This window comes from Diceros bicornis, chromosome 17, assembly GCF_020826845.1.
Source record: "Diceros bicornis minor isolate mBicDic1 chromosome 17, mDicBic1.mat.cur, whole genome shotgun sequence".
NCBI lineage: Eukaryota > Metazoa > Chordata > Mammalia > Perissodactyla > Rhinocerotidae > Diceros > Diceros bicornis.
The window spans coordinates 25,718,071-25,744,936 of NC_080756.1; the positions used below are offsets into that span (position 1 = coordinate 25,718,071).

Below are 26,866 nucleotides of genomic sequence, written 5' to 3' on the forward strand. Positions count from 1 at the left end.
CTCTAGGATAAATACCTATGAGTAGGATTGTAGGGTCGTATGGTATGAGTATGTCTAACTTTATAAGAAACCGCCAAACTATATTATAGAGTGACTGTACCATTTTGTAGTCCCACCAGCAAGGACTAAAGTTCTAGTTGCTTTGCTTCCTTGTCAGCACTTAGTGTTGTCAAGTTTTTTGTTTGTTAATTTCCCCGTCTTCAGTGGTATCTCATCATGGTTTAATTTGCATTTTCCTGTGGCTAATGATGTTAAGCATCTTTCATGTGCTTATTTCCCATCTGTATATCCTCTTTGGTGAAGTGTATGTTCAAATCTTTTGCCATTTTTTTTAAATTTATTTTTTTATCTTATTGCGGTCACATTAGTTTATAACGTTGTACAAATTTCAGGTGTACATCATTATACTTCTATTTCTGCATGGATTACATCATGTTCACCACCCAAATACTAATTACAATCCATCACCACACACGTGTGCCTAATCATCCCTTTCGCCCTCCTCCCTCCCCCATTTCCCTCTGGTAACCACCAATCCAGTCTCTGTCTCTATGTGTTTGTTTGTTGTTTTGCCATTTTTTTAGTTGGGTTGTTTGTTTCCTTACCATTTGGTTTTGAGGGTTTTTAATATATTCTGGATATGTCTTTTATTGGATATGACATTTGCAAATATTTTCTCCTGGTCTGAACCTTATCTTCTCTTTCTCATAAGTATCTTTCACAGAGCAAAAGTTTTAAATTTTAATGAAGTCAAATTTATCATTTTTTTTCCTTTATGGGTTGTGCATTTAGTGTCATATTGAAGAACTCTTTGACTAACTGCAAGTTACAAAGATTTTTCCCCTATGTTTTCTTCAAAAACTTACAGTTTTATGTTTTACATCTAGATCTATGATTGATTTTGAATTAATTTTTTATGAAATCTGAGGGTTTTTGCATATAGACATCCAGTTGTCCTAACACCATTTGTTGAAAAGACAATATTTTCTCCACTTAATTGCCTTTCCACCTTTGTCAAAAATCAATTGAACATATTTATATACGTCTATTTCTGGACTCTCTATTCCATCCCATTTATCTACATCTCTCTCTTCACCAACACAACACTGTCTTGGTTACGATACCCTTTATAATAAGTATGAAAATAAGGTAGTATGGATTCTTCAACTTTATTCTCTTTTTCAAACTTGGTTAACTACTTTAATTTTTTTGTCTTTCCATATAAATTTTAGAATCAGTTCTGTACATTCACAAAAATTCTCGGTGGAATTTTTATTGGAATTGCATTAGATCTATAGATCCCATTCATAATAAAATATGTACAACATGTTTTAAAATTGTACAACACAATGATGTAATGAGCACACATGGACCAACTAGTTAATCAAAGAAGTAGAATATTAAAATTTGCATCTATCTCTATGCGTCTCTATCTTGTATCCGTAACTATTTTTTTCCTTGATGCAGCCACTTACTCGAGGGCAGACATTCCAATTTATTGAATTCCTGGGTCTTCTGAATCACCTTACCTTCTGCTTGTGATTTGACTATTAGAATTTTACTTCTTATGGTGGCCTCTTCTAAAAAATGTCAAGAGAGTAGAAGAGGAGGTAAACTTCATACTACCTTAAGAAAACATATTTTGTAGCAGCTCCAATGTTGAACTAATTTTTCAAGTTAAAGATCAAGTTTAAGGAGGTTTAAATTTTAATGTTAAATGAAGTAATGGAATTGAAATAATTAGTTAATACATCTATTCAATCATTTATTCCTTCTAAAGTCCCATAGGAATGAACCAGTACCCTTTTTGTAAGATACCTATAATGCTCTACATTGTATTACATTTATATCTGCACGTATGCCATTTCACTTATCAGATTTATTTATTTTTTGCCTACTTGTATTGAAATATAATTGTCATATAACATTGTATTAGTTTAAGGTGTACAACGTAATGATTTAGTTGTCTCTATATCGCAAAATGATCACCACAATAAATCTAGTTAACATCTATCACCATACATAGTTACAAAATTTATTTTCTAGTGATGAGAACTTTTAAGATCTACTCTTTTACCAACTTTCAAATATAACGATACAGTATTGTTAACTGTAATCACCTTATTGCACATCACATCCCCGGAATTTATTTATCTTTTAAGTGGAAGCTTATATCTTTTGACGACCCTCATCATTTCCTCCAGCCGCCAACCCTAACTCTGGCAACCACCAATCTTTTCTCCGCTTATCAGATTTAGAGTGAGATCTGTCGCCGTATTCCCACAGTACTTGACACCATGTCTGCCACTCAATAAATATTGAACAAACGAGTGAAATGTATTTTTACCTCTATTAACATCTTTTCCATTTCAGATGAATTGTTTTACTATTTCTTTGAGATTGTATTATGTTTCTTTTTAACGAGGACTCAAGACAGAAGTAAAGCTCAGGGAAATTAGTTTGTAGAAATGGAACGATAGATATTTCTAGACCCAACTGATTGTGTTAATGACTACCTACGTCTCTCAGTCATCAATTGGATTTTTTTCTTTCACTTCTAGTGTATGTACATTTGAATGCTTCCAAGTGACCTTGAACAGGGAGGTAAAGAATAAATGGAAGGGTACAATGACGATTAGGTTGTGAAAACACCGCCTGACCTTACCTGGGCACTCAATAAGTTGCAGATCACAGGAAATCTATATCACAGAATACATTTTCATTTTTAAGGAATTTTATTTGGTGAGAAGCCTACTTGTGAGTTAATGTGGGGTGGAGGTATCCAGTACAAAACCTGTATCAGATTGACGAAATGTCAAATAGTGGAATGTATCCTTAGAATTAGTTTTTCTCATTCAAGTATTTACTAACATAAAATACTAATGTGTCTAGTGTTAGTGTCATTCATTATCAGGGAGTACGAAGGGTTTAGATGTGTATTTATGTATTTCTAAAAGTATTTTATGTATTTCTAAAAGTATATCTAAAAGTATTTACTTTTAGAATGCTGAAATTTCTTATTCATAATGCTGCACTTAATTCATCCATTCAAAAATACTTACTGAGTACCTAGGCGCTGTTCTGGGCTCTGGAAATACAGCAATGAAGCAAACAACAGGTCATATTCTAAATTTCATAACGAAATGATGTGTGTAATAAGAAATTTTCTTTGCAATTTATCTAAAACAAATTATTTCTGTTATGGAAAATTCTGCATATACTATTGTATTATAAACATTTGAATCTCTATTTTGATATTAAATAAGCAATATATAAGATTGATAAGAAATCTAAGTTGTTAAACTAAATTGATATCTAATTGTTTTTGCAATTATTGCAATAATTTTGCAATTATTAATTATTGCAATAGTAATAATTCATATTATAAATATATTTGAAATCTATTTAGACTTTGCTTTCATGACAAGATAATATTTCATTCACATAATATAGCTCTCAATGTTTTACCATAGTTTTGCTCAAGATTCATGAGTCTTAGGCCATGGGATATTGTGATGTGATCTAAGAATGCCTTAATGTTGCTCTGAATCTATGTGTATATTGAACATTGTCAGTAGGCTTCATTAGCATGCACTCTACTTTTCAATGTATAATTCTGTACTGCAAGATCATATAAGTGTGACACAAATTTTACTCATGTTAGTTACCCATTTTCTCAATCAACAGATATTTCAAGTTTAATTGTTAACAGAGATAGTGTGAAATATTTTGACATGAAAATCGTTCTTGTACTTGAAGAGAATTAGATCATAACGCCACTAGGGGGCTCACGCACCATGTGTGTAAATCATGTGGCAGCACACATCCACATACACTTCTGGATACTTAAAAAGGACGTAATAGCTGGGACAATAATACCATATTCAGTAGTTTTGTGTGGTGGGTTAAGAAATAATATTCTTACCACAAGAGGAAAAGGCACAATAACAGAAGATTCTAGAAAATACATTAAACAGGTGTAACTTATCAGGGAAGTTAGCAATGAGGGGTCAAAAATTGAAACTGGAGAAATGTTAAAGTCTGGTATTAGTCTCTATGAACACTTCTTCTGTCAGAACCTGCCTATCGCTACAGGACCATTAGCTCTAGCTATTGTCTTGGAGTCCTAGGGTTGAACAGAATTACTTTTGCACAAATAACATTACACAGTATTAATTCAGTTGTCTCTTGTAATTGAGAAGACTTACTTGTAATCAATTTAAAAAATCTTTAGCTGGTTCATTTTCTTTAGAATAAGGTTGTATCAATATTCTTTCATTTTTATAGAGACCCTTATAAAGAAATTTGATTCCTTTCTTACATAATTTACATTCAGATGTTCCTAACCAAGAGTATTCTTAAATATTTTATGAATTCCATTTATATTTCTTTTGCTTTGTTTACAATCCAGGGGCAGTTCAGCATTAATTTAGCAGGAACTGGGATGAAGATATCCAGCACAGCGAAGTGGCTTGCTCAGGGGACTTATGCCTCTGTCATCATACACAGATCACAAGTAAGTTCTGCTGGACCAAAAAGCCTATTTGAAATAATTCTGTGCTATGAATTAGCATTAAAGGTCCTCTACTTTAAATTTAGAGTTATGTGAGGTTAATGACTAATGAGTTATTGCATATAATGTGGTATATTACATATAATGGGGCATAACATTAATTTATGAAATTATGGAACTGGGTTCATTTTTATTAATGTGCATATGTAGCTTTTATATGGAAACAAACTCATGTCCAGGCTACAGATATCTGAATATGAAATATCAAGTGCCAGGGCATATGGATTTTATCTAGCTCAAATAACTTGAAATGCAGGTACTTCAAAAACAGGTAGTGTTTTTAGCTATACTTTAATCATTAAAGATTTGTAGGTTTTAATATTTCATGGGGAGGGGTAAATGTTTGGTTTATTTACCTCACTGCTTTGATTTAGTGCTGGGGGTGGTGTTAGAGCCATTTGTCGTTTAACAAATATCCTTCACAGTTTCTTCAAGAATTAAGACTATTTTTTTATGGCTGTGCCAATATTTTCCTCTATCTTTATGTAGATAACATTGTTATTTGGCTTTTCCCTATAGCACATGTATAATCTAAAGCAGAACCCATTTAACTTTGTGGCTGGTATGGTGTACTAACATGTACACTTTACGATATGGCTCCCATCACTTACAGTCACCATGTTGCAGACAGCATGACGCTATCTACAGTAAATCAGGATCTGTAAGTGTACTCACCTATACTGCACATACATCAGCACCATCAACAGCCCCTGCCTGCTCTAACATTTTATTATTTTTCTTTCTTTTGATAAAAATGACTTCTGGTACACTCCTATTTGTATGAATATTCTTTGTAAATGAAATTCAATTTTCTGATATTCATAGCCTTTAAAACATTCTATTTCTGAAGACTATGAAATTGTGTTTTAATTAATAATTAAAGCATTTTAATTTTTATTATTTCTGTCATATGGGTAAGCAGTAGTCTTTCAAAAAAATGGCTATTTATTTTGAAAGATTTATTTGGCATAGTTAAGTCTAATTTCTTTTGGCAGAAGAATGGGAATTAATTACTTAAAGTATATTCTGAGCAGGTATAAATGTAGAGAGTTCAATGGAATATTCTGACCTTATTTATCTAGCTTTTAGCTGTCTTTTGGTTAAATGTAAAGACTGAACTCTGGCTAAGGTCACCAGTAGATATGAATATTTAGTGCAATCAGTTCTTTTGCTTCTATTTAAGTTCTATTCTAAAGACTAAGTAATTAACAAATTGAGAATTTCTACATCAATGAAAAATGTTGCACATGAAAGTATCTCCTGAAATCTGACACCTAGTGTGAAACCGAGACTTATGAAACCCAAATATACTTATGGAAATGAAACGTATTTTCATTTGCCAGTACGTTAAATCAAGATTAAGTTTTTCCTTAAACAGTCTGTTTGGCAATAGGAATGTATATAGATTGGAATTTTTACTGCCATTCTCTTCTCTATTTACTCAGATTCTCTAGAGATAAAAGGGCTTCTGAAAGAAAGGGCAACTTCAAAAGCTCCTGATCTCAAAACATTCTTTATCCCAAAATGTTCCAGGAACCCAGAGTTTCCTTCTCCAGCCTTCCTCTTCGATTAAAAAACAAAACAAAAAAAACGTACTTTCTCCAGAAAGTACAGGAGTTCAACTTGTTTTTGTCTCATCCTATCACAATTTCTTCACAGTCTTTTGACTTTTGGAGCTAAAGATGGGAGGCAGTTAAGAGAGAAAATCTATCATGTCCTGGCCACCCCTTCGCCACCTCTGCCCCTCCATTCCTCAATGAGTGGCTCTGCTTTCTAAAAATAAGACTCTCTCTTTTTATTCCTTTTCTAATTACAGTTATTGCTTTCAGCCCAGTTTCCCCCCCCATTTTACCACCTTTTATATTTTTCTTAGGCTGTGTTTCTAATGCTTCCATGAGATGTTGGAGATTAATGGGGTAGAATATGACTCATGTACAGTTAAGGTGAAGTTTGTATACTGTCTTTCTTTTATTTAGTCTATGAGAATCTTATATAAAATCATGTAAATATTGGGCAGCAAATTGAGAGAGGTTTTAATAAACTCACCAAAGCGAATAGATACCTTGATGGAAAATACGTGGATTGATATGAATTGTATAAATTATAGTGTGGTTTATAATCATCAAGTAGCTAGTATGACTCTCAGGTTATCTAATAACCATGACTACAAATTTGACCTAATTCTGAAATGATATGATCTTTGACCTCAAATTCAGTTGCTCCAGGAAACCTCAGCTAATGATTTCAGCCACACCATTCAAAGCATTTGCTTTTTCTGCCTTGTGCGTGCAGATACAAGCTTATATAAGATTCTCCTGTATTTCTGCCTCTGCCTATTTTCAGGATGGAACCAAAGTCTACGGCAGATGTGGAGGCTTCTGTGGAAAGTGTGTTCCTCACATGACTACTGGTCTTCCAATTCAAGTAATATGAACATTCAGAAGTGGGAGGTATGTCCCACAGAGGAGATATCTCTGGAATCTCAAATAACTGGTGCTTGTTTCTTTAGTCTTCCCTTTCTAAGGTTTCCATGTCCAACATATCTGTGCCTTTTTCTCAAGGTGCTCATCAGGGAGTCAAGTCACTGCTTAATTTTCTCAAGGCCTTCAAATTAATCTTAACAGATATATGACTCTAATCAGAATCTTTTTAAAAGGACTTAATAATTTATGGTAGGGTATACAGGAATATTTGAATGAATTATACAAAGATAATGTTGCTGTTAACAGCTTGGACTGGACCACAATTATGTTATACCTATAAACACATTTGTAAATCTCTACTGTATCCTACTGTACAGTGAAATGTTTATTCTACTTCCTGTTAAAATGGAACAAGTTAAAATTAGGAAAATGAACTCATCCAAAACTACTGTAATCTTTATTGAGCCTGTCAGGTGAATGGTAAATCAATAGTCACATCAGAAAAGTACATAGCCATTATACTTTCTACTGATACAGTTTAGATACCTTGTTTCATATTTATTTTAATTTTTAATTGTGGATTATGGTGCTTCAAATAAAAAAATAGTCCTAAAAATGTGGTACAAATTTTGTGTTAAAAACATATGCTTGGGTTAAATACTAAATATGAAATTTTGTGGGTATAATACAGAAGAAGATAGGATATAGTAGAATTTGATTTAAAATATCTACCTCTAATTTTACTGTACTTATAAGAGCAATACATTGTTTTTATAATGTTTATATTCTATTATGCCTTTATAACTCTACACATATGTATATATCTACTCTTAAAAAATCTGTTTTCTCAAAGTTATGTACTGTATTTTATTAATCAAATAGACAAATGAGAATTATTGAAATTTTGAAGATCCTATTTTGGTAAACATAAAATTATGTTTACCCATGCAAAATTTTTATTAGACATGTTCAAGTTACTTTATCTGGGGTTTCTCAAAACCAGAATATAAAAGATAGTATAAAAATTAACTATTCATGGGCAAATTCTCAGGTATTGAGATTTTTTTCAGGTGGATAATTTAATCCACCTGAAATTTAATGTATTATATAACAATGTGAATTTAAAAGAATGATAGACAAATAATATTTTTCTACGGCAACCTACTCTGTAAACCGAAAAACTGAATCTACTAATGGATTTTTGTCAGTAAATAGTAGTTTACTAGTTTTACCCACAAAATTTTTTTTTCCAAACATTTTTTAGGGGTGTATTGTACCATGTAAGGTACTAAAGCAATTTTGTGCCAATGTGGTTAGATAAACATTTGGGGGTCTCTGTATCAGAAAAGAAGTATTTTGCACTGTGTGCCTTAAACCAGTTACAAACATTAATATGAAATGTGTAACATTTTCTAGAAATGTTTTCATTCATAATTAAAATCATAATTTATAAACATTTAAATAATAAACATATTTGTGTGATACATTAGAACTTTGTTTTCATTTTCCTTGCATGTAAAAAAAAGAATCCTTCACCAAAAATTCTATAACTCTAAAATCACTTCAGAAAAGCTAAGAAATTTTTTATTCAGATTGTTGCAGTTGGGATGGAAATGGCTCCTATCTGGTGTACACCCTTCTCACGGCAGAGGAAATATGGCCAAGAGGCTGACAAAAACTTGCTCTGCCTTTAAAAGCTTCTATTCATACAAAGGATACACATGTCTACTCACATTCAATTGGCCAAGTCAAATCACATGACCAAGTCCTAGTCAACGGGGTAGGGAAATATCCTCCCCCTACAGGGCAGGATGGCCAGACACATGGAAATGGGTGAGGACTTACAATCCTCTCCCAAGGAGGGAGCAGATCCTTGTGAACAATATGTTATACCCATCCATCTTCAACTTCCCTAGAAATTGCCAAATTACTCTCCAAAGCAGTTTAATCAGTTTAAATTACTGCTAGCAGAGTGTAAAAATTTTGGAGTATCCACATCCTCAATGACGTGAATTTTTTTTTTTCTGATCTGATGGAGTATGGCATAGTATTTCACTGTCTGAATTTACATTTATCTGATCACTAGGTGGGATGGGGATCCTTTCATTTATTTTTGCCATTAGGTTTCTTTTTGTGAGAATTGCTTGTACATTTTTTGTTCACTTTTGCCTCTCCTCTCCCCAACCTTTCCCACCTCCCCCACCCCCCACCCCACCTTCCAAATAAAAAAGGAATAAGAATGAAAAGAAATAAACATATAAGAAACTAAAGCAGTTTTATGTGAAAGTGATTTAAAACGTATAAGAAACCCTTATCAAAAAGCATGCTTTTATGTTGTAGCTATTAGTTGCAAATATTAACATACGGTGTATACTAATTTTCTATACTTGTTTATCATCTAAGATGAAGTGCTCTCTACATCTGTTTTATCTATTTTTCCTACTGTTTAATGAGAAAAGATTTCCCTGCTCATGTCAAACGCTAATTTCCCAGTCTCTGCTCTTGATTTCCTCCCACTCTGAATTCTCTAGGACCTTTTCCCACAGGCTATTCTCTCTCCCTTTCCTTTCTCTCTCCACTGGCTCCTTCTCTTCATCCAAAACCATATTCAACCCTGCCCCGCCCCCCCATCACTATTCACTCTCTCTTCTTCCTCTCACTGTCAAACTTCCTGAGAGAAACAGCTATCCTCACAGTCTCTTCATCTTCACCTTTCGGTCAAGCTTTGTTCCATTATAACATGGCTTCCAACCCTCAATATTTCATCAACACTTCTTTCACTAAAGTCACAAAGGAACTCCTAACTGCTAAGCACAGTTACATATGTTGAGTTCTTTTCCTTTTGATTTCTGAGTAGCATTTGGCAAGGGAGAGGGAGAGTTCCATGAAATGCTGTGACGACTTTAATGGTCCAGCATATGGTCTATCTCTGTACATATTCCATGTGCATTTGAAAATAATGCGTATTCTGCACTAATTTTGTGTAGTTTTATGTAAGTAAATTGTGTCGTTAGTTTATTGTATTGTTCAAATCTTTTTTATATCTTTATTTTTTTTTCTAATTGCAGTATCAATTATTGAGAGATACAATTTTTCTAATTGTAGTGTCAATTATTATAGTGTTGAGATTTTTTTCTAATGGTAGTATGGACTATTTTTCTAATTATAGTACTGATTATTAACTGTTGATTAAATTATCCTACTAATAGAATGTTAATATTAATATTCTATTAATTCTATTAATGTTAAATTCTTCAGCTATAATTGTGTATTTGTCTATTTCCCCCTTTAGACCCACCAATATTTTTCATGAATTTAGAAGCTCTGTTATTAGGTATATACATGTTTATGAGTTTTATGTCTTTTTGATGACACGTCTTTTTGACATGTATGATAATGGGGTGTCTTTTTGACGCTCTTATCCTTATGAAATATTCCTATATGTCTCTAGTAATACTTCTTGCCTTAAAGTTTACCTTGGTATTAAAATAACTACATCAGCTTTCTTTTAATTAGTGTTTGCATGATATATCTTTTGCCATCCTTTATTTTCACCAATATATATCTTTATATTTAAAATGTCTTTTGTAACTAGCATATAATTGTTCTGTTTTTTTTTATTTTTAAATCCAGTTTGACAATCTTCTTTTCTTGAAGAATTTGAGAGCATTTATATTTAATGCAATCATTGATGTGGTTGGATTTCAGTCTACTGTCTTGTTATTTGTATTCTGCCTCATACATTCTTTCTTTCATCATTCCTCCTATTTTGCCTTCTTTTGAATTAATTGACTATTTTTGTATTCAATTTTATATTCTCTTTTCATGTACACGTCTTTATATTTTTAGTGTTTGCCCTAGGGATTCCAATATATATCCTTAACCTATCACAATCTATCTTGAATGTTATAAACTCCAAATACATTTTTATATAAATTTGTTTTAATCAAGTGTCTTTCAAAATAAATAAGGGGCCAGCCCCTTATGGGTTCACGCACTCCACTTTGGCAGCCTGGGGTTCACAGGTTCAGATCCCAGGCATGGACCTACATGCTGCTCATCAAGCCAAGCTGTGGTGGCATCCCATATATAAAATAGAGGCAGATTGGCACAGATGTTAGCTCAGGGACAATCTTACTCAAGCAAAAAGAGGAAGATTGGCAACAGATGTTAGTTCAGGGCCAATATTACTCACCAAAATAAATAAATAAAATAAATAAATAAATAAATAAATAAGATATAAAATTATCCTTTATATATAGCCACATATTTATTATTTCCTGCTCTCTTTATTCTTTCCTATAGATCTGAGTTTCTATTATCATTTCTCTTCAGCTTGAAGAACTTTCTCTATAATTTATTATAGTATGAGTCTGCTGACCCAAATTCAGCTTTCATTTGTCTGAATGTCCTTATTCACCTCCATATTTTTAAACTTTATCTATAAATGTTGATATAATTTAAAATTTACAAAAAATTGCAAGAATAGTACAAATAGCTACCATATGTCCTCTAGCTGGAGTCACTAGTTTTTAACATTTTGCTGTATTTACTACATCATTCTCTTTCTCTCTTTTTTTATGTATACATTAGATATATACACAGACCTATGTATACACATATTATTTATGCTTAATAATTAGAGAGTAGGTTGATTATCTCATGACCTCTTACTTCATAATACTTTAGTATGTATTTCTTAAGAAAAAATTTATTCTCTTATGTAACCATGACACAGTTAAGAAATTCAGAAATTTACCACTTAATTTCTTAACAGACTTCAAAACACACAATTTATTTTGGATACGCTAGTGGTGTGAATGATGGTGGTGTGAGTGCCATGCTTAATTGATCCTTCTCTTCTCATATCCCACTCTTTCTCTACCTTAAATAAAATTATCTCACATTATTGTACACTTGAAATGCTTGAATTTCTCACAAGTATTAGCTCAACTGACCTCTTCTATAAATATTTCCAGGACCATTTTATCTGGAATATTTTATTTTTAATTTCTCATGTATTCTATTTCTTTCTTTTGTTTTTTAATTTTTTAAAAAATTATTTTTTTGTTTGTTTATTGCAGTAACATTGGTTTTTAACATTGTATAAATTTCAGGTGTACATCATTATACTTCTATTTCTGCATAGATTACATCATGTTCACCACTCAGATACTAATTACAACCCATCACCACACACATGTGCCGAATTATCCCTTTCGCCCTCCTCCCTCCCCGCTTCCCCTCTGGTAACCACCAATCCAATCTCTGTCTCTATGTGTTTGTTTATTGTTGTTATTATCTACTACTTAATGAAGGAAATCATGTGGTATTTGACCTTCTCCCTCTGACTTATTTCACTTTGCATAATACCCTCAATGTCCATCCATGTTGTCACAAATGGCTGGATTTCATCGTTTCTTATGGCTGAGTAGTATTCCATTGTGTATAGATACCACATCTTCTTTATCCATTCGTCCCTTGATGGGCACTTAGGTTGTTTCCAAATCTTGGCTATTGTGAATAATGCTGCAATGAACACAGGGGTGCATGTATCTTTACGCATTGGTGTTTTCATGTTCTTTGGATAAATACCCAGCAGTGGAATAGCTGGATCATATGGTAGTTCTATCCTTGATTTTTTGAGGAATCTCCATACTGTTTTCCATAGTGGCTGCACCAGTTTGCACTCCCACCAGCAGTGTAGGAGAGTTCCCTTCTCTCCACATCGTCTCCAACACATGTTGTTTCCTGTCTTGTTAATTATAGCCATTCTGATGGGCATGAGGTGATATCTCATTGTAGTTTTGATTTGCATTTCCCTGATAGTTAATGATTTTGAACATCTTTTCATGTGTCTGTTGGCCATCTGTATATCTTCTTTGGAGAAATGTCTGTTCAGGTCTTTTGCCCATTTTTTAATTGGATTGTTAGTTTTTTTGTTGTTGAGATGCATGAGGTATTTATATATTTTGGCGATTAAGCCCTTATCAGATGTATGGTTTGCAAATATCTTCTCCCAATTTTTAGGTTGTCTTCTCGTTTTGTTGGTGGTCTCCTTTGCTGTGCAGAAGCTTTTCAGTTTGATGTAGTCCTATTTGTTTATTTTTTGTATTGTTTCTCTTGCCCGGTCAGACATGGTGCTTGAAAATATGTTGCTAAGACTGATGTCGAAGAGCGTACTGCCTATGTTTTCTTCTAGAAGTTTCACAGTTTCAGATCTTACATTCAAGTCTTTAATCCATTTGGAGTTAATTTTTGTGTATGGTGTGAGGTAAGGGTCTACTTTCATTTTTTTGCACGTGGCTATCCAGTTTTCCCAACACCATTTGTTGAAGAGACTTTCTTTTCTCCATTGTATGTTCTTGGCTCCTTTGTCAAAGATCAGCTGTTCATAGATGTGTGGGTTTATTTCTGGGTTTTTGATTCCATTCCATTGATCTGTGTGTCTGTTTTTGTGCCAGTACCATGCTGTTTTGGTGACTATAGCTTTGTAGTATATTTTGAAATCAGGGAGTGTGATACCTCCAGCTTTGTTCTTTTTTCTCAGGATTCCTTTAGCTATTCGAGGTCTTTTGTTGTTCCATATAAATTTTAGGATTCTTTGCTCTCTTTCTGTGAAAAATGTTGTTGGAACTTTGATAGGGATTGCATTGAATCTATAGATTGTTTTAGGAAGTATGGACATCTTAACTGTTAATTCTTCCAATCCAAGAGCACGGAATATCTTTCCATTTGTTTGTGTCTTCTTCAATTTCTTTCAGAAATGTTTTATAGTTTTCGGTGTACAGATCTTTCACATCTTTGGTTAAGTTTATTCCTAGGTGTTTTATTCTTTTTGTTGCAATTGTAAATGGGATGGTATTCTTAATTTCTCTTTCTGCTACTTCGTTGTTAGTGTATAGAAATGCAACTGATTTTTGTATGTTGATTTTGTATCCTGCAACTTTACCGTATTCGTTTATTACTTCTAAAAGTTTTCTGGTGGATTCTTTAGGGTTTTCTATATATAAAATCATGTCATCTGCAAATAGTGAGAGTTTCACTTCTTCCTTTCCAATTTGGATCCCTTTTATTTCTTTCTCTTGCCTGATTGCTCTGGCTAGGACTTCCAGTACTATGTTAAATAGGAGTGGTGACAGTGGGCATCCTTGTCTGGTTCCTGTTCTTAGAGGGATAGCTTTCAGTTTTTCACCATTGAGGATAATATTAGCTGTGGGTTTGTCATATATGGCCTTTATTATGTTGAGGTACTTTCCTTCTATACCCATTTTGTGCAGAGTTTTTATCATAAATGGATGCTGTATCTTGTCAAATGCTTTCTCTGCATCTATTGAGATGATCATGTGATTTTTTTCTTCATTTTATTAATGTGGTGTATCACGTTGATTGATTTGTGAATGTTGAATCATCCCTGCATACCTGGAATAAATCCCACTTGATCATGGTGTATAATCTTTTTAACGTATTGTTGTATGCGATTTGCTAGTATTTTGTTGAGGATTTTTGCATTGATGTTCATCAGTGATATTGGCCTGTAATTTTCTTTTTTTGTGTTGTCCTTGTCTGGTTTTGGTATCAGGGTAATGTCGGCTTTGTAGAATGAGTTAGGGAGCTTCCCCCCTTCCTCAATTTTTTGAAAGAGTTTGAGAAGCATAGTTATTAAGTCTTCTTTGAATGTTTGGTAGAATTCACCAGGGAAGCCGTCTGGTCCTGGACTTTTATTTTTGGGGAGGTTTTTGATTACTGTTTTGATCTCCTTACTGGTTATTGGTCTATTCAAATTCTCTATTTCTTCTTGATCCAGTTTTGGAAGGTTGTATGATGCTAAGAGTTTATCCGTTTCTTCCAGATTGTCGAATTGGTTGGCATATAGCTTTTCATAGTATTCTCTTATAATCTTTTGTATTTCTGAGGTGTCTGTTGTAATTTCTCCTCTTTCATTTCTGATTTTACTTATTTGTGCCTTCTTTCTTTTTTTCTTGGTGAGTCTAGCTAAAGGTTTGTCAATTTTGTTTATCTTTCCAAAGAACCAGCTCTTGGTTTTATTAATTTTTTCTGTTTTTTTTTTAGTCTCTATTTCATTTATTTCTGCTCTGATTTTTATTATTTCCCTTATTCTACTGATTTGGGGCTTTGTTTGTTCTTCTTTTTCCAGTTCCTTTAGGTGCATTGTTAGATTGTTTATTTGAAATTTTTCTTGTTTGTTGAGATAGGCCTGTATTGCTATAAACTTCCCTCTTAGAAGCTATATCCCATAAGTTCTGGCATTTTGTATTTTCATTTTCATTTGTCTTCAGGTATTTTTTGATTTCCTCTTTGATTTCTTCATTGACCCATTTGTTCTTCAGTAGCATTTTGTTTAATCTCCACGTATTTGTGGCTTTTCTGATTTTCTTCCTGTAGTTGATTTCTAGTTTCATACCGTTGTGGTCAGAAAAGATGCTTGGTATTATTTCAATCTTTTTAAATTAATGGAGACTTGTTTTGTGGCCTAATAAGTGATCAATCCTGGAGAGTGTTCCATGTGCCTTTGAAAAGAACATGTATTCTTCGGTTTTTGGGTGGAATGCTCTGTATATATCTACTAAGTCCATCTGTTCTATTGTGTCATTTAAGGCCAATGGTTCCTTATTGATCTTCTGTTTGGATGATCTATCCATTGGTGTAAGTGGAGTGTTAAAGTCCCCTACTAGTATTGTGTTACTATCTATTTCTCTTTTTATGTCTGTTAATAATTGCTTTATATATTTAGGTGCACCTACATTGAGTGCATAGATATTTACAAGTGTTATATCCTCTTGTTGGATTGTTCCCTTGATCATTATGTAATGCCCATCTTTGTCTCTTTTTACAGTTTTTGTTTTAAAGTCTATTTTGTCTGATCTGAGTATTGGTACCCCAACTTTCTTTTCATTGCCATTTACGTGGAGTATCATTTTCCATGCCTTCACTTGCAGCTTGTGAGTGTCTTTAGGTCTGAAGTGTGTCTCTTGTATGCAGCATATATATGGGTCTTGTTTTTTATCCAATCAGCCACCCTATGCCTTTTAATTGGAGCATTTAGTCCATTGACGTTTAAAGTAGCTATTGATAAGTATGTACTTACTGCCATTTTTTAACTTTTTTTCTCAGTGTTTTAGTAGTCCTTCTCTGTTCCTTTCTCCTTCTATACAGGATTGATGGTCTCTTTAGTTTGACCTCTGTCTGAAAGCTCTACTCTTTAACTCCCCTCCTCCCTCCTTTTATGTTTTTGATATCATATCTAACCTCTTTTTTGTGCATTTGTATCCATTACCCTCTTATCATGGAACTAGATAATTTTTCCTATTTGTGGTCTTTTCTTTTCCCCTTAAATCAGTCCCTTTAACATTTCTTGTAGCACTGGTTTCTTGGTGACAAACTCCTTTAATTTTTGCTTGTCTGGGAAGTTTTTGATCTCTCCTTCCATTTTGAATGATAACCTTGCTGGGTAGAGTATTCTTGGCTGTAAGTTTTTTCCTTTTAGCACTTTAAATTATATCATGCCACTCTCTTCTAGCCTGTAAGGTTTCTGCTGAGAAGTCAGCTGATAGCCTTATGGGGTTTCCTTTGTATGTAACTTGACATTCTCTTGCAGTTTTAGGATTTTCTCTTTATCTTTAATTCTGGACATTTTAATTTTGATGTGTCTTGGTGTGGGCCTCTTTGGGTTTATCTTGTTTGGAGGTCTCTGTGCTTCCTGTACCTGGATGTCTGCTTCCTTCCTTAGGTTAGGGAAGTTTTCATCTATTATTTCTTGAAATAGATTCTCTGCCCCTTTGTCTCGCTCTTCTCCTTCCAGGACACCTATAACACGGATGTTAGTGCGCTTGATGTTGTCCCAGAGTTCCCTTAGACTGTCCTTACTCTTTTTAATTCTTTTCTCTTTTACCTGTTCAGCTTGGGTAATTTCTTCTAGTCTTTCGTCCAGCTCACAGATCCGTTCTTCTGTATCCTCTACTTTGCTTTTGAGTCCCTCTAGTGAATTTTTCATTTCCACTATTGTGTTCTTCATTTCTGATTGGTTCTTTTTTATATCTTCCATTTCTTTGTTGACATTCTCACTGAGTTCATCTATTCTTCTCCCCACATCAGTAAGCATCCTTAACACTCTTTATTTGAACTCTCTGTCAGGTAGGTTGCTCATTTCTGTTTCACTTAGTTCCTTTTCTTGGGTTTTGTCCTTTTCCCTTACTTGGAATGTGTTCCTTTGCCTCCTCTTTTTGCCTCTTTCCCTGTGCTTGTGTCTACGTATTAGGTAGGTCAGCTACGTCTCCTGCTTTTGGATAGGTGAGCTTATATAAGTGATGCCTTAGGAGGCCTGCCCTGTGCTTCCCTCAGTTCTCAATGTTCCAGGTGTGACCCCTATGTGGGCTATGTGTGTCCTTCTGTTATGGCCTGTTTGTTCTCCCTGTAGGTGCCCAGGAAGGCTGAGTTATGCTCCTGGCCAGCTGTTGCAATGCTCAGCTGCTTGTAGTTGTTGTGGGTCCTTTAGTCTCTTTTTCGGGTGTGTGGAGCCTCAGCACAGTTGGCTGCAAGTTCTAATACCACATTTGTGTTGCAATATTTCTTTTAAGTGAGTAGGCCCCCAGCATGGCAGGTTGTTAAGCTCAGGGCCTTACAATTGCTATATGCCTCCAGCCTTTAATTCTCTTGTCAGCTCTCTGAGGATTGCAGCTGGGTGGGGCTTGCCTCAGGCATGGGAACACCCAATTGTTTCAGGCTTTGGAAGGTGGGGGAAACCTCCTATGTGGGTCTTTGAGAAGCACAAGTCTTCTGCAGCTGACAAGACCTACCACCCACAGGTCCACACACACAGTCAACACAGTCCTGCCCTATGTGCGCGCCCCGACCTCCTAAAGTGGACCCAGTCTCTCCACAGCGGGAGCCCCACATAGTCCACCACCGCCCCACACTCTCCACCCACTCCTTGTGCACGTCCTGCCCCACTGAAGTTGGCTCAGTTGCTGGGCTGCAGACAATCCAGTCAGCAAGTTGCCTGAGGGCTTGTTGTTGGGTGGGGCCAGTCTCTAGGGTGGGCTGCCTGCCCTGGCTGAGCTGGATTAAATCAGTTCTCTAGTAGGTGGAGCACACCTGGGCTAGCAGGCCCCCGGGAGAACTCCAATGGCATCTGTGTCAGCACACCCACACCAAGCCACAACAATGGCCGCCGCCAATGTCCCAGTCCCTGGAGAGGTCTCACCTCTCACTGCAATGCACTCAGAGCCTATCAGGTGAGTCTCTTTTCACCAAAGCACTGTGCACCTTTCTTTCTGGTGATTTTAGGTTGCTTTCTGAAAAGGGTGAGTTTGCGTGTGGGTCCTTTAAGAGCTGGTTTTAATTTCTTTGTGAACCAGCTTTTCTGGGGGTACTCCCCAATGTTTTAGTAGCAGGCAAAATCAGATATTATGCCACTCGTCTCAATTGTGTTGGGTCCACAAAATGCCCCTAGTGGGGGTGCTCCCCGGCTCAGGGCCCTGCTCCTCCAGGGAGGCTGCTTACCTGTGGGCTGCTCCCGGGTGGCCTTGAAGCTGGTGGCTTGTGAAGGCAGCATTTTTCCTCTCCAGAAGGGTATTTCTGCCTCTTCCACCTCAATTAGGATTGTCCTTTGTTGCAGGAATTTCTCTTATCCAGTTTTCAGTTCTCTCTCAGGGGTAATTTTTCCACAAGTAGTTGTAAATTGGCTGTGTCCACAGGAGGAGGTGAGTTCAGAATCTGTCTGCACCGCCATCTTGACTTCTCTCCTCTCTATTCCTTTCTTATGTCCTTTATTGTTTTCTACTTTGTATGTCATTAGGGTTATGACTACTCCTCCTACTTGCTCTCCAAGACTCTTATTTGAGTAAAAATTAACACTTGTTTAGCTACTATTTTGTGCCAGGTACTGAGAGACACTTTACATTCTTATCTAATTTAATCTTTACCACAACCTTAAAAAACATCACCATTTTACAGATCATTTTATGATCTGCCATTATGTAATGGCAGAAACTTTTTAGCATAGTGAAGATCTGTCCAGACACAAAGATTTTCTTTTCATTCCACCCTATTCTTTGCTTAAGGACAGAAACTATATTTATTCTATTCTGAATTTCTCACAGCAACTATCAGAGTGTTGAATACACAGTGTAGGTTTAATATTTTGTTATGAATAAATTAAAACACTCAGGAATTGAATTTCATGTGAAAATATATGAAAAAATCTATATGAGCTATAATTTATAAATTGATGGGATTGATGTTTTTAGAAAAAAAGAAGAAGCATCCCAAGAATATGTTCAGGAAGATACAGGTATCCATGGAGAGTTCAATTATGTCCCGCTGTGGAATTTGTGAGGTCAGCCTAGAAGTAAACAAAAGCCACCATGCATGTTTTTTCCCAAGGAATAAATTATGAAGGTCTGCTTTAATTTATATGTTTTAAATTATTTTAAAAAAACTTAACAATACCCATAAACATTGATGGAAATAGAAGATAGCAACATAATTAATAATAAATTTTGCAGTGAGAATTCATTCACAATTGAGTATAGGTTTGAGAAATATAAAACTGTTTTATGATGCTACAATAATAACAAAAAAAGAACAGAATTGATTTTTTATTTTACTCTTCCTTGATGTCACTCATCAGAATAGTATATATCTTTGCTGTTAAATGTCGCTATAGTCAACATTGATCACTGCATCAATTTCTAATTTTTAAACCTGATTATTATTGTCAAACATAGAAGACACTATTTTCCTTGTTAATTGTTTTCTTATAATTTAGGTCATGTCTTTTAGTTGCCAAGTGTCTAATTAAATGTTTTGTTTAAAGGTGAATAATAAGATCCAATTGTGCATTACTTTTGTCACTTATTTTTAAAAAGGTAACATGATTATTTTTATTGCACTTACCCCATTTTTCTGTGTTGACTCATGTTTATTTAAAATGTGAAAAATTATTTACAACTGACAACAGTGGCATCTGCTGGCCGCTCTTAACTATTCCTCAGTAGGATAAAGAGAAAATGCCAAGCTTATTTTCCTCTGCAATTTTCTGAAGAGCTTGAGAGGCAACTGCTTGCAGTGCAATAGGCAAACTACCTTTGAGTTATCCTTAACCCAATTCAACGTTGATACCTATATCCATATCATATTTATATCTATATCTCTATCGTGCAAACATACACATGTCCTTTTCGCTACTGCAATCTGAGAACATTCTTAACAATATAAAATCTTCCTTGGCCTCCAGCAGCAAAGAAAGAAGTTGTTTCTAATGCAATAATTTTTTTGGAGAATCTTTATACTGTAAACAGAGGAAACTTGGAATGGGAGAAAGGGCTTGGGACACTGGCATGCTTTCTAGACCAGCCTCTAATAATAACAATAGTGTAACATTAAACTTTAGTTATGTTTCCTCAGCTGTAATATGAGGGATTTGAAATAAATAACTTCTAAGATACTTTTCAGCCCCTAAAGTTTATATGTATAATTTGTGTTTGGTGCATTAGTTGGCAGTTACTATTTGTTATATAAATAAATCTATTTAGTATTTAATGTGAGTAAAAAGCACAGTTCTGGGAGGGAGTAGATCACCACTCTACTCCTTCACTTTTGCTGGATGGAAACTGTTCAATTTACCAAACAAAGCAAAGATATGCTTCTTTCATTGTTTAATAGAGTGTTTTGTAGTTAAGAAGACCTGAGTTTTTGAGGTGCTCTGCCATTTTCTAGCTGTGGGGTCTCATAACAAAACACACAACCTGGACCTCAAATTTGTAAATTGTAAAATGGATAGAAGAAAGATTGCCTGGCTTACCCTTCTAACATAAAAATTATGAGGTTAAATGAGCTGTTGTTTGTGAATATGTTTTGAATAGTAGAAAGTGCAAATTAGCTGCAGTCCCTTGTTTTAAATATACAAAATAGCTTTGAAAGCACTACAGTGAATAGAAGGCAGGTTCTGGGGGTCTAAACTCCAGCTCTATTGCTTATGTAAGCTCTCTGACCTTAGGAAAATCACTTAATCTTTCCAAACTTCATCCTCGCAACTATAAATTTGAGTATTAATGCTACCTTTTTCACTTTGTTGCTGAAATATTAATCTGCAAATTATTGGCACTAAGTCAGGAACATAAGTTCGTTTTTTTGCATTAAATTTTTTTTATTGTGGTGAAATACACATTACGTAATATTTACCACTTCAACCATTTTTAAAATATTAATTTAGTGGTACTCAGCACATTCATATTTTGTGTAACCATCGCCACCATCAATCTCCAGAACTCTTTTCATTTTGCAAAACTGGAACACTGTACCCGTTAAACAATAGCTCACTAGTCAAGGTTCATCCATGTTGTAGCATTTGTCAGAATTTCCTTCCCTTTTTAAGGGTAATAATATTCCATTTTATGTATATACCACATTTTGTTATCCATTCTTCTGTCAATGGACACTTGAGTTACTTTCATTTTTATCTACTGTGAATAATGCTGCTAGGGACATGGGTGTACAAATATCTTTTTGAGACCCTGCTTTCAATTCTTTTGAGCGTACATCCAGCAGTGAGGTTGCTGGATCACATAGCAGTTCTGTGTTTAATTTTCTGAGGAACCACCATACTCTTTTACATAGTGGTTGTACCATTTTACAATCCCACCAACAGTGCAAAAGGGATTTCAATTTCTCAACATCTTCAACAGTTGTTATCTTTTATTTTTTTTATAGTGGCCATCCTAATGGGTGTGAGGTAGTATCTTGTTGTGGTTTTGACTTGCATTTCCCTAATGATTAGTAATTTTGAGCATTTTTTCATGTGCTGATTGGCCATTCATATATCCTCTTTGGAGAAATGTCTATTCAAGTCCTTTGCCAATTTTTTAGTTAAGTTATTTGATTTTTTGTTGTTGAGTTTTAGGAGTTCTCTCTATATTCTGGATATTAATTCTGTATCAGATATATGATTTGTTAATATTTTCTCCCATTGCATGGGCCACATCAATGTTAATAAAGATTTTGGTCTGTAGTTCTCTTTTCTTATAATGTCTTTGTCTGGCTTTGGTACCAGTGAAATGCTGGCCTCAAAGAATGAGAAGTTAGAAGTTAGGAAGTGTTCTCTCCTTTTCAATTTTTTTGGGAAAAATTTAAGAAGGATTGGTGTTAGTTCTTCTTTAAATGTTTGGTAGAATTCACAAGTGAAGCCGTCAGATCCAGGGCTTTCCTTTGTTGGGATGTTTTTGATTACTGATTCAATCTCCTTACTAGTTACAGGTCTTATCAAGTTTTCTATGTCTTTGTGACTCAGTCTTGATAGATTTTGTGTTTCTAGGAATTTGACCATTTCATCTAAGTTAGCCAATTTTTTGGCACACGGTTGCTTATATTACTCTCTTATAATTCTTTTTATTTCTGTAGAATTGGTAGTGATGTCTCCCCCTTCATTTCCTATTTTTGTAATTTGAGTCTTCTCTCTCTTTTTCTTAGTCAATCCAACTCAGATTTAAATTTCTTTGATATTTTTTGAAGAACCAACTTTTGGTTTCATTGATTTTCTCTGTTGTTTTTCTATTATCTATTTCATTTAACTCTGCTCTGATCTTTATTATTTCCTTCCTTCTGCTAGCTTTAGTTTTAGTTTGTTCTTCTTTTCTAGTTCTTCAAGTTGTAAAGTTAGGTTGTTAATTTGACATCTTTCTTCTTTTTTAATGTAAGAATTTATAGCTATAAATTTCCCCCTTAGCATTGCTTTTGCTGTGTCCCCTAAGTTTTGGTTATGTTGTGTTTTCATTTTCATTCATCTCTAAGTATTTTCTAATTTCTCTTGTGATTTCTTCTTTGATCCATTGGTTGTGATTTCTTCTTTGATCTATTGGTTGTTTAAGAGTGTATTATTTAATTTCTACAAATTTGTGAATTTTCCACTTTTACTTCTGTTGTTGATTTCTAACTTCATCTCGTTGTGGTCAAAGAAGATACTCTGTATGATATCTATCTTTTTAAACCTATGAAGACTTAAATTGTGGCCTAATACATGATCCTTGCTGGAAAATGTCTCATGTTCACTTGAGAAGAATGTGTATTCTGTAGTTGTTGGGTAGAGCGTTCTATATATGTCTGTTAGATCTAGTTGGTTTATTGTGTTAAGTCCTCTATTTCCTTACTCATCTTCTATCTTGTTGTTCTATCCATTATCGAGAGAGCGGTATTGAAGTTTCCAACTGTTGTTGTAGATATGTCTATTTCTCCCTTCAATTCCGTCAATTTATGCTCTGTAGATATTGATGGCCTGTTATTGGGTGTATAAATGTTTCTAATTATTATATCTTCTTGCTGTATTGAAACTTTTATTAATATATAATATCTTTTTTCTCTTATACACTTTTTTGACAAAGTCTATTTTGTCTGAAATTAGTATAGCTTCTCTTGCTCTCTTTTGGTTACTATTTGCATAAAATATCTTTTTCTATCCTTTCACTTTCAACCTGTCTGTGTCTTTGGAGCTAAAGTGAGTCTTGTAGACAGCACATAGTGGGCATGGCAGCATATCATGTTTTTTATCTATTGTTCCAATCTCTGCCTTTTTGTTGGAGAGTTTAATCCACTTACATTTAGAGTAATTACTGATAAGGACTTGCTTCTGTTATTTGCTGTTTTCTATATGCCTTATAGCTTTTTTGTCCCTCGTTTACTGCATTACTGTCTAGTTTTGTGTTTAATTGATTTTTTTGGTAGTGAAATGTTTTAATTCCCTTCTCATTTCCTTTTGTGATATTCTATAACTATTTTCTTTGTGGATACCATGGGCATTATGTGTAACATCCTAGAGTTATAACACTCTAATTTGAATTTATTCCAGCTTAACTTCAATAACATACAAAAACTCTGTTCTTTTACAGCTCTTTCCCACTCCTTATTAGTTATTATGTCACAAAATTTGTACATTGTGCCCTAAAATATAAACTAATAATTGGTTTTGTAATACATTAATCCTTAAATCATGTAGAAAACAAAAAGTGGAGTTACAATCCATTATTATAATAATGATAGCTTCAATAATACATCATTTATTTACTTTTACTGAAATCTTTATTTCTTCTTATGACTTTGAGTTACTAGCTAGTGTTCTTTCATTTCAACTCTCAGGAATCCTTTTAGCATTTTTTTCAGGGCAGGTCTGGTGGTAGCAAACTCCCTCAGCTTTTGTTTATCTGAGAATGTCTTAATTTCCCTCGCTTTAGAAGGATAGTTTTACCAGATATAGGATTCTTGGCTGATGGTTTTTTTCTCTTAGCACTTTGAATATATCAGCCCACACTGCCTTTTGGCATCCAAAGTTTCTGATGAGAAATCTGCTCATAATCTTATCGAGGATCCCTTGAATGTGATAAATTGCTTCTCTCTTGCTGCTTTTAATATTTTCTCTTTGTTTTTGGCTTTTGACAGTTTAATTATATATGTCAGTGTAGATCTCTTTGAGTTTATCCTACTTGTAATTCATTGAGCTTCTTGTATGTTTTTGTTCATGTCTTTCATCAAATTTGGGAAGTTTCTGGCCATTATTTCTTTGAATAATTTCTCTGCCCCTTTCTCTCTCTCCTCCATCTGGGACTCTCACAATCTGTTTTCTGGTCCACTTGCTGGTGTCCAACAGGTCCCTTAGGCTCTAGTCACATTTTTTAAATATTTTTTTCTTTCTGTTTCTCAGGCTTGGTAATTTCAGTTGTCCTGTCTTTAAGTTCACAGATTCGTCTGCCTGCTCAAATCTGCCTTTGAATCCTTCTAGTGAATTTTTCATTTCAGTTATTGTATTGTTTAGTTCTAGAATTTCTTTTTGATTTCTTTTCAGGTTATCTCTTTATTGATATTTCCATTTTGTTCTTACATTGTTTTCTTGACTTTCTCTATGTCTTCCTTTAGTTCTTTGAGCATCTTTAAGACAGTTGTTCTAAAGCCTTTATCTAGTATGTGTGCCATCTGGTCTTTTTCAGGGACTGTTTTGTTGGTTTATTTTTTTCCTTTGAATGGTTCATACCTTCCTATAGTTTTTGTATGTCTTGTAATTTTTTGTTGAAAACTGGACATTTGAATTTAATTTTGTGGTAATTCTGGTAATCAGACTCTCCTGTTTCCCCAGAGTTTGCTATTTGTTGTTTCTGTTTTGGTGTTGATTGTCATAGGCTGTCTCTGTGCCAAGGATCAGCCTGGGTATAAATTTAAAGTCTTCCCAGGTCTTTTATGAGTCTGCAGCTTCCCCTGAGCTTACACAGTGACGTTCTAAATTCAAAAGCAGTTGCTTTTAGATGTCCTTATTTTTTTTTTTTTTTTTTTTTTTTTTTTGTGAGGAGATCAGCCCTGAGCTAACATCCGCCAATCCTCCTCTTTTTTTTTTTTTTTTTTTGCTGAGGAAGACGGCCCTGGGCTAACATCGGTGGCCATCTTCCTCCACTTTATATGGGACGCCGCCACAGCATGGCTTACCAAGCAGTACTTCGGTGCGCGCCCGGGATCCGAACCAGCGAACCCCGGGCCGCCGCAGCGGAGCGCGCGCACTTAACCGCTTGCGCCACCGGGCCGGCCCCTAGATGTCCTTATTTTTAACATCTGGATCCAAAAAGAGGAAAAAGAAAAATATTGGGGGTTGAGGGGGGAGGAGCTGGCCCTTTAAATCTCCTGGAAGTTGCTTCAGTCTGAGAGTGAAGGGCTTGCTACAGTGAGTGTATGTGGGGGTGTGTGCAACAATGACTATCTGCCTCTATGTCTTTACCTCTGTGATCAAAAGCAGCTCAGAGTGAACAAAACATAGATTTCCAATATTTGCAGGACAGGGTCCTTATTGCCCACCCTTGATCCCACAAGCTGTGTGCAAGCTGCTCTAGGAACACATCTATGGCTGTCTGCTATGGGACGGGGGGTGGGGAATGGATAGCTGCTGCTGAGCTAAGAGCTGAAATTAATCACAATTTACTTTCCAAGCCTTCTCCTGGAAGTTGCAAGGCTTCAATAGATGCCAGAGTTCCAAAATAGTTATATCAGAGAGATTCTGCCAGTGCAATTGTTGTCTAGGTGGGGAAACAGATTCTTGATGATTCCTATTCTGAGATCTTCCCAGAATCCTTTCTCCAATAAGTTTTTATAAACATTAACTCTCATTACTATTTTCATCATGACCTGTGGGGTCATGAATAATACTTTTGTGAACTAGTTTTAAAGTATACAAACATGTTATGTGTGTAGGTGGGTGGGGGTGTGTCCGTCTTTAGAAACCTAGGGTCTCAGGGATAGTGGAAAGGCTTTCTGATTTTTCATATGTTGTTTCTAGTTAGATCATCTTGGGCAATCTGACCTAAATCTGATGCTCTCATCACCTTTACTCAACACCACCACTCAACAGTATTCCTGACCTGTTCTAAATTAGACATCACCCCTCACTTTGGGAATAATTAGCCACAGCCTAGTTTGTAGATTAGATCTCTCAATATTGGTCTCATTTAGCACTGGCCATTCCTACCCCTTCTGACTGATCTCTCTCCTATATCTCTGCTCTTTTCCTCTGCCTGATTTCTCTTCTCTTTCAACATGCCACATAATGAATACAATAGCATAATATATGTCTACCATAACACCATCTTAGAAGGTAATGTTGAGTGATTTCTCTGCAGTTTCACCAAGTGTATAACTCAGATGATTGAAAAAGACAATCTCAGTATGATGTGTCTGTAAAGGTGCCAGCCAAGCCAGAGTGTAACTGACTTAATTTCCATAGGCATAAGGACTCTCTTTATAGGGAGACAGTTATCCATTTCATGACTTAGTATTGCTTCTTCCTTTTGGTTCTATCTTTCCATCATTCATAAAAAGGGTCTTT

At 34.9% G+C, this 26,866-nt stretch overlaps 1 protein-coding gene across 1 annotated transcript in view; it reads left to right on the plus strand.

The window, feature by feature from the left end:
- ADAMTS20 (ADAM metallopeptidase with thrombospondin type 1 motif 20) overlaps nt 1-7,854 on the plus strand; it is a 179,772-nt gene extending 171,918 nt beyond the window's left edge. Inside the window, exons 38-39 of the mRNA XM_058558477.1 lie at nt 4,412-4,516; nt 6,917-7,854. Of these exons, the coding sequence (XP_058414460.1) occupies nt 4,412-4,516; nt 6,917-7,006 (195 nt within the window). The 3' untranslated portion in view covers nt 7,007-7,854. The remainder of the gene's footprint in view (nt 1-4,411; nt 4,517-6,916) is intronic.
- Nucleotides 7,855-26,866: the final 19,012 nt, after the last annotated feature.